The sequence below is a fragment of the Physella acuta genome, unplaced genomic scaffold (genome assembly GCF_028476545.2).
Source record: "Physella acuta isolate Inbredline_101_S28 unplaced genomic scaffold, ASM2847654v3 ptg000499l, whole genome shotgun sequence".
Lineage (NCBI taxonomy): Eukaryota > Metazoa > Mollusca > Gastropoda > Physidae > Physella > Physella acuta.
Window position 1 is genome coordinate 40,494 of NW_026732018.1, and position 16,132 is coordinate 56,625.

Below are 16,132 nucleotides of genomic sequence, written 5' to 3' on the forward strand. Positions count from 1 at the left end.
TATAATGTGTGTTTCGTTTTAATGTTTTGAATTTTCTAAGAATATTGCGTGTTGCGGAATAGAATGATTGTATAATACTAGAGAAATAATCAATGTGATATTATTTAATGTTTAAAAGTAAAATTAAAGTTTCGGTACCCATAAAATATGCAGTCGATGATTTATTTAATTTTTAACTCACCTTAAAGAAGCAACGTTTTTAAAGTATTCAAATTGAACCTTTTTATTATTAAAATAGTTAGGTTTTATTTTGGAAGATTTAAAAAAAAAATTATCAATGCCTTTAATTTTTACTGTACATTTTTAACAAATCCGTAGGCAAAATTCAAAGAAGAGACTGACTCCAGGTGGTGTATATTTTTTTTTTAATTTCAAAAGAAGTTTTTTAAAAAATAGCTTTATTTATAAAAATATAGAAATTATCGTCTTACGTAGATAGAAAAACGTTTCTACACAAAATAGCATTTTAAAATTGTTATTAGATCGAAGTATTTTAAGCATTATTCAGTAAGAAACAAGATTACCAAAACTTTATTAAAAAAATAGCTTTACATTACAAATTTATTTATTTTTTTGTAAAGTGTAGGCCCTATTTTTGTTTTTTCTAAAAACATTTTCTCTAATTTAAGCTCAACCATGATTAGATAGTCAGTTCTTACTGTCTATAAATCAGGAAGCAAAACAACGGGTTACATTGAAATATTTAGTTGTATCTACGTAGTAACGTAGTTTCTGCAACATATTTGAATTAAATCTTGTATCATATCCCGATATTGCAATTTAAATGAAGAAACTTAATCACTTCCTTATTTATTTAGCAAACATTATCATGGTTTGATGAACTAACTATCTTCTCTTGAGCATTAAGATTATTAACAAACTTTGAAGAAATTGTGCTTTAAGTGAAACGGTTTTTTTTTTCAAAAGGTTCAGAATTATTAAATTCAAACTCTTGCCATGCAGAACATGTGAATAAAAAACAATCATTGCATGTTTTTGTTTTACATTATACAAAATTCTATATTCAAAATCATGTTGCACCTTATATGAAAAAATAATTGAAAAAGTAAATTTGATCATACTTTTTAAAGAAGAAAAATATTTATTTATATTTTCACTGCTGTTCAATACTGCATAAATTGCTGTCACTGAAACTTTTAATTCAGGGCGTTGTCTATTGTAGTTTTATTTAGGAAAATAATTTTGTTTTTAAAACTGGTATGCTTCAATGGGGGTTATACACTGTAGATATTAATACACGGTTATATTTAGGATGCGATTTTAAACATCTTTTTTTTTTAAGTCTGTACATAGCTTGTCAGTATATCTAGGCAATCTTTCAGTGATAAATGATTATAGAACAATAGATCTCAGAGAAATTATTATGTACAAGTTATCTTTTCCCCCTAATACCATTCGCCTTGAGAGATTTTTCCTGAGATATTTTTCCTGAGATAAATTGCCTTTAAATAATTTGTTTTATCAACCTAATAAATATAAGCAACCAGCTACTTGTGTCACCACATAAGCAAGAACATTTGAAAGAACCATCATTACAATTTGATGTGGATACTGTTATTTTGATCTAGTTTAATCAACATTGAACTGATTTATACATATTCTGCTTAGTTTGCTTTTTTTCTTTAATTATTTTTGTATCCAAGATTTCTCCTAATCTCATACTATATAGGGAGCAGTAATGATCCCTAGAGCAACCATCATAATCCAAAATCTCTCTGTGGAATAAATAACAACCATACATTATATATATATATATATATATATATATATATATATATATATATATATATATATATATATATATATATATATATATATATATATTTATATTTATATTTATATATATATTTATATATATATATATACGTGCGTACACGTATATGAACACGCAAACGTACACGCACAAGCAGAGGCACACGCACTCGGATGCGTACACGATCACAAGCACAAAACATGGATGTCAATTTCTTATGCAGCCGTTAAATACACAATATTAGCAACCTTTCAGTGCAGTGTTTTGCTGCCCATTTGTTGAGTAGCTAACCCTGATTCCTGCACTTAAGTTGTAGCACATAGGGTTGTGTTCGTTTTCTATCCAGCTTGCTACAAATTCTTCTGTTGGGTCATACCCTGTAGAAATATACAACTATTTTATTTTCAATATGTTACAGTGTGTCGATTGATTTTTATCGATATATATCCTCACGTAGAGGGAGGGGGTGAGAGATACAATCAAGTTTAGCCTGGTTGTAAATCAAAATGAGCGATGAAAGTATCCAGATAAAACCGAAAGTAGCCCATTCTAGACACCTTTATCACATGTGTGCTGACATTACAAAACGTTCTCGTGTTAGCTTAGCAATAGGGGTTGGGATGGTAACCGAAAGTGGTACTTTACATTCCAATTATACAGACACGTTTTAAATTGAAGATGGAATAAATAAGCGTAAAATTGCATATTTTTAGAACTTTTTACGAGCGTATAGGGAATTAGGATATATATATATATATATATATATATATATATATATATATATATATATATATATATATATATATATATATATATATATATATATATATATATTTATTTATTTATTTATCTATATATATATATATATATATATATATATATATATATATATATATATATATATATATATATATATCAAGGGATAGAGGGGATAAACCGAGAGGGAATCGAATTTAACTCCAACGCTCTGTCGCCAACATCGGTAACCCTTATCGAGACAACATCTCCACCCTCCTGTCCCCTCCACTCTCAGCATCCTCCCACAACCCTACACCCTCCTTGAATTACCTCGTGCTTACGTCACCGACCAGAGCTACAAGTCTTTACCTAATCCACAGCGATCAAATTCACCGGTCTCTTTGTATTTTCTCCACAAGTTCAGAGCATTCCGACCGACGGTTTTTCTACAGGTTTTGTGGGTAATGGCGGAGGCAGCACAGCTCAACATCAAGCTAAGTGAGCTGATATTTTGAAAAAAATGTACAATTTATTTAAAAAAAATAGTCCTGATTTTAAAATAAGTTTTTTTTTTGTTCACTGTGTTTCTTTGTTTGTTTCTATAGATTTTTTTTAATGTGTTTTTATAGTTGCTTTTTCTTTATTGTAATATTTTAGTATTTTTATTTGTTTATTTGTTCGTTTGTTTCATTGATTGTTTCTCTTTTTGTTTCTATGTTTCATTGTTTGTTTAATGCATTGTCTCTGTCATTGTTTGTCACTGTTTTTCTTAAATTATTTGTTTCTTCGTTTTTTACTTTCTCGTATATACAAAGTAGAAAGAAAATCTTGTAATCGTGCAAAAAAAAAATCGAGATTTTTATAAATCTCGACGTTTTACACCTCACTGTCCGTATGTCTGTGTGTCTGTCTGTGTGTGCGTAAACACGATAACTTGAGTACCGTTACAGCTAGGTTGATGAAATTTAATATATAAATATTTTATCAAAATCGTAGATCCGTATCAACTTTTGAGCGATTTCCGATAACTGGAAGTGGTACTTTTTCTACTTTATTTTTTTCAAAAGCTAATAACGTGAGTACTGTTTCAAATAGATAAATGAAATTTCACACGTAAGTAAGAGCTCTAATTTTCTACCTCCTATTGAATTTTGAGTAATTTCCGTTGACCGGAAGTACTAATTTACACTATTTCCGATTTCTCAAAAAACGCATGTAAATTTATAAAGAACTAATAATATTGCGCACTATTATGCACATTTCATTTGGCTTTCACTTGGTGTGCAATTCTTTTTTCTACGAGATTTTATTCTATTATAAAAACTTTAAGTATTTAAAATGGAGTTCCCATCCCCTGTTGTTTTATATAAGAATATTCGAGAAAGTTTAGGGGAGATCACTCCCGGTTTATTTCTAAGTGGATTTGTAGATTTAAATCCACTTCTCATATTACGATGCCGTTTCATTTTATTTAATACTTTTCTGTCCGATGAAAACAAAGCAATATTTCTTGTCTTACGTTATATTTACTTCACTAAAAAAGAAATTACCAATATATAGAAAATAAAAAAAAAATTAAACAAACTTGTATATACATAATATTTTAACCTTTTAAATAACATTTTTTGTATCATCAAAGCGTTTGATGCTCGGTAAATATGTTACCATTTTCTTTTTTGTAGGGATTTACTGTAACCGTGAGATTATTTAACAGCATTCGAAAAACTCAAAATAAAAACTTCAGAAAAAATATTGTTATATATGATATTGTAATAAAGCATATACAAATAGCTTTCAGCCTCAATAGATGTTATCAAAAAAAAAAAATTATTCGAAAAAGTTTAGAGAAACTCAATTTTGGTTTATTTTTTCAGTACATTGAAAGTCTTGTAGTAGTTTTTCTTTAATTTTCAATTTTAAATAATGAACAATTTGAAAAATAAAAGTATTAAGTCGACATTTATGAGGTATTATGTTTTACTTTCTCGTATATATAGTACAGAGTATAGAGCGAGTATTGTAATAGTGCTGAATAATTAAAAAATATTTTTACATATTTCACCGGCTTACACCTTCCTACTTTATTGTATGCGGATAAGTAATGATTATTGTAATCGTGGAAACAATCTAAATCAATATTTTGACAAATGTTCACGTCTATATCCTTTCAATTCTGGAAGAACTTAGTATTGCAAATAATGCCTCTGTCGGTACGTAAACATGATAACTTAAGTACTATTTCAGTTAGGCTGAAGAAACTTCATTTATAAATATTACATCAAATTTGTAGTTTTCTTTAAACTCTTGTGCGATTTCCATTAACCGAAGGTTATTATTACTAAACTATCACTTTCTGAAAAACCTATAACTTGAGCATCATTTAAGTTAGGTGGACGAAATTTCACACACTAGTTTAAGATTAGTGAGCAAGTTTAAGCAGCTTTTTAACGATTTCCGGTATCTGGAAGTGTTTTTTTTTTTACTTATTCAACGTGAAAACGATAACGTGAGTACGGTTTCGTATAGATCGACAAAATTTCATTCCTAAGTATAAGATCTTAGACTTGGATTGCTCTCAAATTTTGAGTGATCTCCAATATTTTTAATTGATCCTTTCTGTTTCTAAGATACCTAAAATATAAGTATCCTTTCAGTAAGGCGGGTGAAATTGTATAGTTAGAAAAGAGATCTTATTTTACTGACTGTCAAATTTTGAGTAATTTTCGATGACTTCTCGCTATTTCCGACCATTTAACATATGATTTCTACTGGACCGAGTTATTTCAAAATTTCACGTAGGTCAGGACTCGATAACAATGTACTTTGACACACAATGTGACTTAATTAAATGTATAGTTAACTTTTTCAAAAATAATCAGTGTCTTCTTTATAAGGTAATAATTCTCCGCTTTATGATACACGCATTAATTGCGATCCGTCGGTAGTACTTTTCATTTACGTAATTCTCTTCACTTTAAAAAAAAATTAAGAACTAAAGACATTTTTTTTTAAAAACACGTCTATTGAACGATGACACTTGAAGTGCCTTCCCTTTACTATTCTATAAATACATACGAGAACATCTAGGAGTGATCACTTCCGCTTTAATTTTAATGAGCTTTTTATTCATTCTTAGTATAAGTCAGCAGAAATATTTGCTTTAGAGCTCGATCACCAACATGAGTCTTAACTCTAAACTACATTTCTCTGACCTACGTTACTTGTACGTAAACGATAACCAGATTTAAAAACATCCGTGAACACAACTCACTTCAGTCACCTGTCTGTGTGATTGTACCTGAACATTGTATCCCCACCTTATTATTAAATACAGTTATCTTTAACTTAGCTTCTGTTGACTAAATTAAAAGCCAACTCGAATTCTAATTAAAATTCCATGAATAAACGTCGAAAGTAAATGTTATTGGACACTGATTTAAAATATCTGATCACAAACTCACTAATGATAAAATAATGTATGTTACTTTAACATATTTTTATATTATTTCTGTTATTTTCAAAACTGTGACAAATTAATTTATGAAAATCGCTCAGAAAGAGGCAGCTTTATAATTCTTACTATTTGCCACATCATAGGTTATATAGTAACTATTTCTAGCATCGTTGTTTTATAAGAAAACATGTTTAAATAAAAATACAATAAATTGAATGAACTGGGTGAGGCTAAGGTGCCATTATTTATCTTACTCAACATCGGATATTTGCGAAATCTACAAGATTAAAGCTATTATTTCATACTTGCAATTCAGGTTTTGGCTTGGATTTGAGTCTTTCCAACAAACATTGTAAAACCTCGTACACGGATCTGCACCACCTGGGCATATTTATTTCATCAGATTAACTTTATAGCTTCAAACAAATGTAAATACACAACAAGATAGAAATTATGTTATGTTAAGTCTATCTATACCCATGTGTATTACCTACATACCGTCCTACTAGACAAAGTAATCTCAAATAGGAAATCAATACTTTTTAAAGCAAATTTGTCCGCATATATTAAAATGTATAATTGCAACATTTAGGTTATGCATACTTTCTATGATTTGATTTATTTGTTGTACTTAAACGCAAATTTTTCTTAGTTGATAAAAAAATAGTAACGTAAACAGAAATTAGGAAAATCAGACGTTGAATTGCAAGAATCATTGGGAACCCCAAAACTGGCAATTAAAATACAGGTTTTTAATTTTTAAAATGGTATTAAATCATTGAAGAAGAAACAAAATGAATCACAGTATTGTCCCAAAAAGCGAAAATCGTAAAACGGTGATTTTTACGAAATAACTAGCAAAAGGGATCCGTTTCACGTGAATTATTGGCCTCTATATTTTTACTGTTATACTTACTTAGAAAAAAAAAATATTTACTAGTTATTGGTCAAAACTTTGTGTGCTTTACTACACGTTGAACGATATTAGTGACAAAGAAAAGAACTAATTAGCTAAAAATCCCACACATTTAAAATAATATAGGCTACCGACCCCTATTAGAAAAATTAAAACCAAATTATATACGTTACTAGTCAACACAACACCATATTAAATTCACACATTCAGTTGAAAACACGGTTGTTCAATGGTCATTATGTTGTTTTTAAAGTAATTTGTATTAGTTTGAACGAGAAAATATTTTACATTTTATAACCTACTTCTTGATTAGTGAATTTATAGAATCTAGATCAAATTGAAATGTGAATGAAATAGTTCATTTCTTCATCTTCTAAAGTTGGAAGATGACGCCTTTAGTGTTGCGTTCTTTCCATAGTGTAAACATGTGGCATGTGACGTCATTGTTTATTGGGTAGTTTTCACAACTATAAATACTTTTCCGTTTGCACAATTTAAAATGTTTCTACATTCTAATATTGCTTTATTTTATTTTCTTCTTTTAATAAAATTTAGCTTATACATTAAAAACACCCACCATATTATCTATCTATCTATATACTCCTAAAACTCAAGTTTGTTTACATGTTTGAATATTTATTTGTTTGTCTGATTTGGTACTGTAAGGAAACTGCTTTATATGGGGGGCTGTAAAATAGTATTTTAGTAGAAAACATTTTTTATTGCAGACAGACTGTTAATCATACATGTATTTAAAGACGTTAATTAATTAATTTATTTATTCATAAGTAGATTAACTACATTAATTTTAAAGTTTTAGAACAATGGCTTAACTTTGACTGAATAGTAACGTTTGATAACTCGTTTTTTTGTTTGTTTGTTTTTCTGATTCATTATTGGGAAGAATCTGCATTATGTGTAGAGCTGTAAAAGAGGATTTTGGGTGGTAAATATTGTTCTTTCTTAAACACACTGTTAATTGCAAACTAATTTAAAGCCGTTAATTAATTTATTGATATTGGTAGATTAACCACATTAATTATAAAAGTTTAGAACAATGACTTTAGTATTAGTAAAAAGATTTATTTTCTTTTTACAACAATGTTTTCAATGATTTTTTCTTAAGGCCTATATGTGAATGATAAGGTTGACTATCAGGACCTCACAAGGCACAGGGCAGGTGAAGTAGAGTTCACCTGTTTCTATGTTCTCAGCATATGAGGGGATAGTGTGGTCAGAGCCATGCTCGGCCGGAATCGTTGTTTTTTTTTAATACAAACATGTCTTAGACTTGGCGGGGCACTTGGCAGGTGAAGTAGAGTTTAGTAGAGTTACTTAAAATATAAAAATCGTCTTTTTGAATGTGGGGTCTGGTTTTTTTGGGATGATAAGTGCTGACAGACGTGATGTCATTTATGGATGACCCCCCCCCCCCCCCCCCGAAACATACAGTTATCTAACTAGGTAACGGGTAGTCTAGTTTTCAACTAAAGTTCATATCTTTAAGTTCTCCATCTATCGCTGAAGATTCAGATCTCTAAGGCTCGGGATATGCGGACGGAGAGATAGATGGAGACAGAGATAGAGATAGAGGGAGAGAGAGAGCAGTTCGCACATACGCTATTATTTCTTAGGATAGCCACTAATTTTGTGTGTTACAAATGTATGTCTGACAGGTATATAAATAGAAACATGGGCCCAAAGATTAAATACGTTTTGGTCCGCGCGTAGATTAATTCTAAGCTCCGTCTCAACCCTCTGGGTCGATGCCTCGAATAAAACACCAAAGCAGTGGTTCTTAAACTGGGTTTGATCGAACCCCGGGGGTCAGAAGTGCGTCAGAAGTTCGTTGGAGGTGAATACACACACCATTTGAACCAGTGTGCGCGATAGGTTTAGCGGCCGCGGCCGTTGACAGTTCAAATACGAGAGCACGACAGCGTGAAATAATAATAAAGTACGCCCGAGCGAAACAACGCGTAAGTTTATACTGTTTCTATATCGCGTAGCCCTTGACGTCACGACAAGCATACGTAACGTATCATGCCGACGTCACTTATACAGGCGCGTTGATCGTGTATACAAGTGCTGTGACGAATAAACTTCTTATTTTTATTTCATGGGACAGAAGTCGACTTGTAACTGTCGTGACGGTACGTAGTATGATTACTTTCTTAAATTTTTAATCCCTTCATACTTGTTTTGGTCCCTCGAAATATAAACTGGTCGAACAAATATGTACAATTTGGATTCACGTGTATAACAAAACTTGATGTGAGTTATCGTCCAAACAACATGATTTTCGATACCAATCTATTTTATTCTAGCACCGGCAAAACTAAGAGAACACTGCATGGGGATGGAAAATACAAGACCACAACGCTCGCTAGCATTTCTGAACAGGTGTCTGAAAGACAAGTGCAAAAGTCGCAAAATGATGTTGATGCAAGGTTCATTTTGCTCAATAGTAAAATATGTACCTTTGTTTGAGTATTTTTTAAAAACATTTATTTTATTTTTTTTCTAAATGCGGCCATACTAACACCTTAAAATTGCAATACGAAATAATTTGTATATAATAAATATGAATATATATATATATATATATATATATATATATATATATATATATATATATATATATATATATATATATAACAAGCTGATATCAATACGAACTTGCTGGGGGTTGTTGATAAAAATCATAGCAGATTTTGAGTTCCGATCGGCTTTCATCAAACGAAAAACCAGTTTTTGAGCTTGGGTCTAAATCTGTAAATATCAAACAAAAAACTTTTTTTTTTTACTTTAGCGTGCACCAATACACACAAAAATTATGTATCATACTTGGATAAATAGGTCAAGATAGGATACAATTCAATGTGATGTTTAAAAAACGATTGATTTGGATGCTAACTTTGATTTCAAAGGATTAAAAGTATAATAACAGTTAAATAATAACTATAGGAAAAATTGTATATTAACATGGAAACAAAAAAAACAGTTTAGCAAAATTATGTTTAAACATAATAAATTCATCACAATTTATACTATAGGACGCTTAGTGTCGTAGGACATCCCTGAGTAAACCCATCTTTGATGTATATCAGATTCACATTTATAAAAATAGAGATGTCGAGATCATAGAAACAGATGAACTCGACTTCACTTACCTCATGGGCTGCTTGGCTAGAGACTTTCCCCTACTTTACTATTTATATGACTGCACGAATATATATATATATATATATATATATATATATATATATAAATATATATATATATATATATATATATATATATATATATATTTATAGCCACAGCCACAGCCACAGCCACAGCCACAGCCACAGCCACAGCCACAGCCACAGCCACAGCCACAGCCACAGCCACAGCCACAGCCACAGCCACAGCCACAGCCACAGCCATAGCCATAGCCATAGCCATAGCCATAGCCATAGCCATAGCCATAGCCATAGCCATAGCCATAGCCATAGCCATAGCCATAGCCATAGCCATAGCCATAGCCATAGGTTATAACGGATGAGAATAGTCAGAACTTAGGTGTCTAAGTGGAGTTAAGACGGGGGTTTATATGCGTTTTTATCACATGGGTGAGTGTAGGTCGAAAAGAAGGGGGGGGGTGACTGCCGACCGGGTAGCGTTTGTTATAGATATGACAATAAAGAAGTAAAATGCATAGTATTGTCTTTATTGAAATTATTTAATTTCGACGCAAACAATATACAGACACATGCAGGGCTGGCGCTACCTACAAGGCGAAGTAGGCGGTCGCCTAGGGCGCTATTCATAGGGGGGCGCAAAAACGTGTAATCGCCATTATTAAAAGTACCTAATAATTAATAACTTTTATTATTTTATATAAACTATAGACAAGGTAATATATAAATCTTTTAATTTCCAACATTTCAGATAATTATGTAATTTTAATGTTGACTCAGTGATCGTTCTAGCTCATGACGCGAAGTTGTGAAACACGTGCAGTTTTGATTTTTAATATGGCTTCTAAGTCTCGTTTTCTCTCACTTTGAATTAAAAATCTCAATACTCAAGGAGATATTTATATTTTAAAACTAAATTAATTGTTGGCACCAGAAGATCCTAAACAGAGCTCTACTCACTATCTTGGGTATGGGTATACAGTTTTTGGAAGAGAGGTTTCAACAATTAGAACAACATGATATTCTAATCTTAATGATATATCCAACATCAACAAAAAGATATTGATGATGATAATCTTCTCAATGAGTTTCCAGTTGTAGCTTCCTTAGCATATGTCACCATCCGATGTTCTTCTCTATATAGTACACCCACCATTGGAAGATATTGTACTTAATGTTTTATTTCCTTGAGAATACAATTAACACTTCCGGTGTCCAGGGGATAGGGGTGGGGGGGGAGGCCGTTTAGTGGATGGGGATCATAATTCGGCAAAATTTTAAAAATGGGTTTTGCACCTTGATAAACTAGTGGTTTTGTGAGTAAAAAATCGACTGCAGCAGTGATTGTTCTACAGTAACTGACACTCACTGTTGCGTAGAGAGAAAAAGATGTAGTATGAGAAACGGGGCCTTTAAACCACTTCCATGACACTGTTCATAATTTTCGGCGATATATAAATGCGATATTTTAAAACTGGATAATCTCAGATTAGAAATGAGTTTCAGCCTATCTCTGTGTGGTTTGTTGTCGAATTGTTTGAATGAAATAAATAGGTTAAATGGTTTAATTTTAAATTTAGTGAGTTAGTCTGCTAATTTATATATATATATATATATATATATATATATATATATATATATATATATATATATATATATACATATATATATATATAAGAATATATATATATATATATATATATATATATATATATATATATATATATATATATATATATATATATATATATGTATATATATATATATATATATAATAATAAGGGGCCCGAAAAAAAATTGCTAGGGGGGGGGGGGGAGGGCGCGTTTTTTATAAGTTTTGCCTAGAACCTGGCTCCGGCCCTGGACTCATGTATATAATATGAGAGTGTGGTGAGAAATGGTACGAGATATATGAGATAGGGGCTTTGTTTTTAATGTCCCTGCATAACACATAAAACTACAAGAAAAACGTTATCAAAAACATTTTGATTTTCATTAATGTGAGCTATATAAAGAAGTCTCTAAAAAATATTTTGTATATTCCTTATACTGTCAATATTTCTTTGACTCTGACTTTAAATTGTTAATGTAAGCACTTTATTTATTTTATAATTTGATTGAAACATTTTTAGTGCTAATTGCAACGACGATTATTTACAAAAGCCACAAACTAGTTTTGGTTAGAAATGGGACAATGTATACTCGTTTTTAATACAGCCTTTAAGTATTTCATAATTAGTTGAAATTTTAATGGAATAGTTTCATCTTTACAGTCAAGTGCTTAGCCTATATTCTATTTTCTTAAACGTCTATCGATTTACTGGGTTTTTTTTTTTACAAAATTTAAAGACAGTCCCGCTTCTCTTTTAAGTGTCCCCGCATAAAAACTTTTAAATTGTGGGTCATGTAAGTCTACACAATCAATGTAGAGTGATAACGACTATGTCAGAACTAGAACAATTATATATTTTTGTGATAAATAAAGTTAGTGATTTTTCCAGACCAGTAAATACGAATGCGAATACGCATTATATATAATACATAGTTTTTAAAACATAAAACTCAACTGTATCCACAGCGTTGAAACTCTCCAGCTTGATTTAGTTGAGCCAACACACGTTGTGCCTTCTCTTTCAATTCAGACCAGCAATCTCCGTTGATTGTAGCTTGATAGGCACAGTAAGCGTAATCAAAGCTTTCACTGTATATATATAGGGCCTATATCACTATATATATATATATATATATATATATATATATATATATATATATATATATATATATATATATATATCACTTTAAATTTATATCACTTTATATATATATATATATATATATATATATCCTATACGATTTTTTATATATAAATATTATATATATATAAGTTATATTTATACTTATAAGTATAATATCTATATAATTATATATATATATATATATATATATATATATATATATATATATATATATATATATATATATATATATATATATGTTTGATACATTAAATTGAGTTTACTTAAAGAGATAAGTCTGTATTTTAGACTAGTTAAAACAAAATGAAGATAAAAAATTTGAAACAAATTATTACAAGCAAAACATTTTGGACATAGCTCCATTTGGAAGACATCTGGCCTGACATACACCTTCTACGGCAGGATTAACTGCAATATGTAACGTCAGATTAGTGGCACATGAGAGTTAAACTACAGCAGGATTAACTGCAATATGTAACGTCAGATTAGTGGCACATGAAAGTTAAAATATTAGAGATATTGGATACGATTTGTATCTTAAAAATCAAAATCACATAGTTTAATAAACTCTCTCTCTCTTTCTCTTTCTCTTTCTCTTTCTCTTTCTCTTTGTCTTTCTCTTTTTCTTTCTCTTTCTCTTTCTCTCCCTCTCTCTCTCTCTCTCTCTCTCTCTCTCTGATTATGATAAGGAGCTGTTGCAATTATAAAAGATAATTAATTATTAACATATCAAAGAAAATACATATTGATGTTTGGGATTATTATTAGGCATTATGGTTTTAGGGATTATGGTTAGCCATTATGGTGGTAGGGATTAGGGTTAGCCATTATAGTTTGAGGGATTAGGGTTAGCCATTATGGTGGTAGGGATTAGGGTTAGCCATTATGGTGGTAGGGATTAGGGTTATGCAATATGGTTTGAGGGATTAGGGTTAGGCATTATGGTGGTAGATATTAGTGTTAGGCATTATGGTTAGGAATTAGGGTTAGAATTAGGCCGTATAGTTAGAGTTTAGGGTTAGGCTTTAGGGCTTAGTGTTAGGGATTTGGGTTAAGCGTTATAAGGGTTAGTTTTAGGGTAACGGTTATGGTCAAGGATTAGGGTTAGGTTTTAAGCATTAGGGCTAAGGATAAAGGTTAGTGATAAGTTATTAAAAACATAAGACCTACAGAGCAGTAAATATTGGAACTACAGAATCACTGATTTTAAAAGAAATGCTCTGATTCACCAGTGAACTACCCATAGCCGCTTCCTCTTTCTGTATAAACAACGTTTATTAAGCCGGGATATAATCTCCATCAAGCTACCGGCACTTGAGCCGGAAAAAAAGAATTATATTCACTACATTTTACTGAATAAAGCATTAATTCACGTTACATTAAGTACTTTTCTAAAACTAAATTAAAAGGTAATAAATATTGAATAATTCAATAGACGACATTCTAACTTACTGTTTAGATATGTAGCAATGGAAAATAGAATCACAAAGGCGGGGCTGTTCATTTTAAAAGCTGTTAACTATCCAATCCTGTTTTTTAAACTTTCGGCTAGATCTAGGCCTACATCTTTTCTCTCTCACAAGATATAGTCAAAACATGTAAAAAAATTCAATGTTATCCAATGATGGTAGCAAAACCGGTGAAGTCATTATAAACAGGAAATGTGGAGCGAAATTGTGCACACCGTGTGGGGATTACTTTTTATGCATAAAATAAAACTTAAACATATTTTTTTTAATAATGGACGATTATTTTAAAATAATATTTATATTTAAACCAGCGTATTCTAAAAAAATTAATAAAAAACGTTTTAATTACAAGATTTTATATAATAATGCACTAAAAAGTAGAAAATAAGATTATACACTACTACTTAAATAACTATAAAAAAAGCGTGTATTACGTTAATATCTATTGGATACCTTTACTAATATTTAGAAAGAGTCCCACTCTTTTACTTATAGTTATTTAATTGAAGTGTATAATTTATTTTCTACTTTTTAGTGCATTATTACATAAAAGCTTATTATTAAAATGTTTTAATGCATTTTTTCAGTACTTTAAATTTTTTATTTACAATATAGTATATAGTTGAATGACTAAAAACCAATGCGCACCTAATCAACATGACAAAGCGCGTATAATAGTGCCGAATAGTTGGATAAGACAGCTTAATTATTTGGACAAAATTTTAATTAATTGATAAAAAAATTAATTAAGCATCTAATTAAGTCAAATGAATTGTCAGATTATATTGTCTTTATGTCTTTACCCACGTGCCAACATTGAACATGATCAGTTAGAAGTGCCCGAAATTTCGCGCGGGCGTTTCGATCTAGACAGACCGACGACAGGCAATTTAAATAAAAGCTTGTAAAAATGTTTTTATAAAAAACGTTTGAATAACAAGCTTTTATGCAATAATGCACAAAATAGGAGAAAATAAATTATAGACTACTTTTTTTAGATAACTATAAAGAAAAGCGTGGGTCACTTTAGTATCTATTGGATCCCTTACTAATGTTTAGGAAGAGAACCACGCTTTTCTTTATAGTAATTTAGATCTAATAAATAAAGTTCAATTCGGTATGTTTGTAAAATGTATGTGTGTCGTGGATTACAAATGAATAGAAAAAAACAATACTTAAATAACATCAAGTGTTAAATGTCTAAAGTGCTCATGGTCTAAAGTCTAAATTCATGATTTTAAAAAATAATATTCAAGGTAATGTAAAACAATTTTCAGTTTTCAAACTTATAATAATAATTGTCGGCATGTTCATTAAACCAATTTTAAAAAAAAATGTATCAATGTTCACAAAACTTCTAACTGTGTCTGAAAATTATTTACATTTAGTACTTTAGGGCTCATTACGTCCCTTGCAAAATTAGGAAAACACAATTACTTCCCTTTATAAAAATCACTACAGCGGGGGGCGGGGGGGAATAATCTACTTTTTATTACTTTATTTTGGTGTTAGGAAAAAAAAAATTACATAATTAGCATGGATTGATCAAGTGCAATATGGTAGGTATTTTAAATCCTGCCTTTTATTTATTTTATACAATGAGCGTGCTGTTTACTAATTATTGTTTTTAATCGAAGACACTTGACGTAAAAAAGACATCTTTATTTGGGAACGGGAAATCCCGCAAGTTATTTTTTGTGTCTTTTTTGTGGTAATTTGTTTTTATCTGTCCTTTTTTGCGGACAAAGGGGAATTTTTTTCTTCACCATAGTGTGTACCTTTTTTAAGCAGAAGTTTTAACAGTACATTTAGCAGTGTAAAGTTTTACTATGTTCTCGATTGT

The 16,132-nt window shown here is 30.4% G+C and overlaps 1 protein-coding gene across 1 annotated transcript; it reads right to left on the reverse strand.

The window, feature by feature from the left end:
* Positions 1-592: 592 nt before the first annotated feature.
* Positions 593-14,470, reverse strand: LOC131944587 (uncharacterized). The gene is made up of 8 exons (XM_059305274.1): positions 14,273-14,470; positions 13,156-13,228; positions 12,632-12,765; positions 9,562-9,654; positions 6,272-6,347; positions 2,882-3,015; positions 2,023-2,151; positions 593-1,736 (listed from the first exon to the last, which is right to left on the reverse strand). The coding sequence occupies exons 1-8, from the start codon at positions 14,322-14,324 to the stop codon at positions 1,678-1,680; spliced, it is 750 nt and encodes a 249-aa protein (XP_059161257.1). The 5' UTR covers positions 14,325-14,470; the 3' UTR covers positions 593-1,677.
* Positions 14,471-16,132: the final 1,662 nt, after the last annotated feature.

Coding starts and splice junctions, on each gene's coding strand:
- LOC131944587 (XM_059305274.1), bottom strand. CDS start 14,324: ATGAACAGCCCCGCCTTTGTGATTCTATTTTCCATTGCTACATATCTA. Junction 13,229..14,272: donor CATTGCTACATATCTAAACA/GTAAGTTAGAAT, acceptor TACATATTGCAG/TTAATCCTGCCGTAGAAGGT. Junction 1,737..2,022: donor GCAAAACACTGCACTGAAAG/GTTGCTAATATT, acceptor TTTATTCCACAG/AGAGATTTTGGATTATGATG.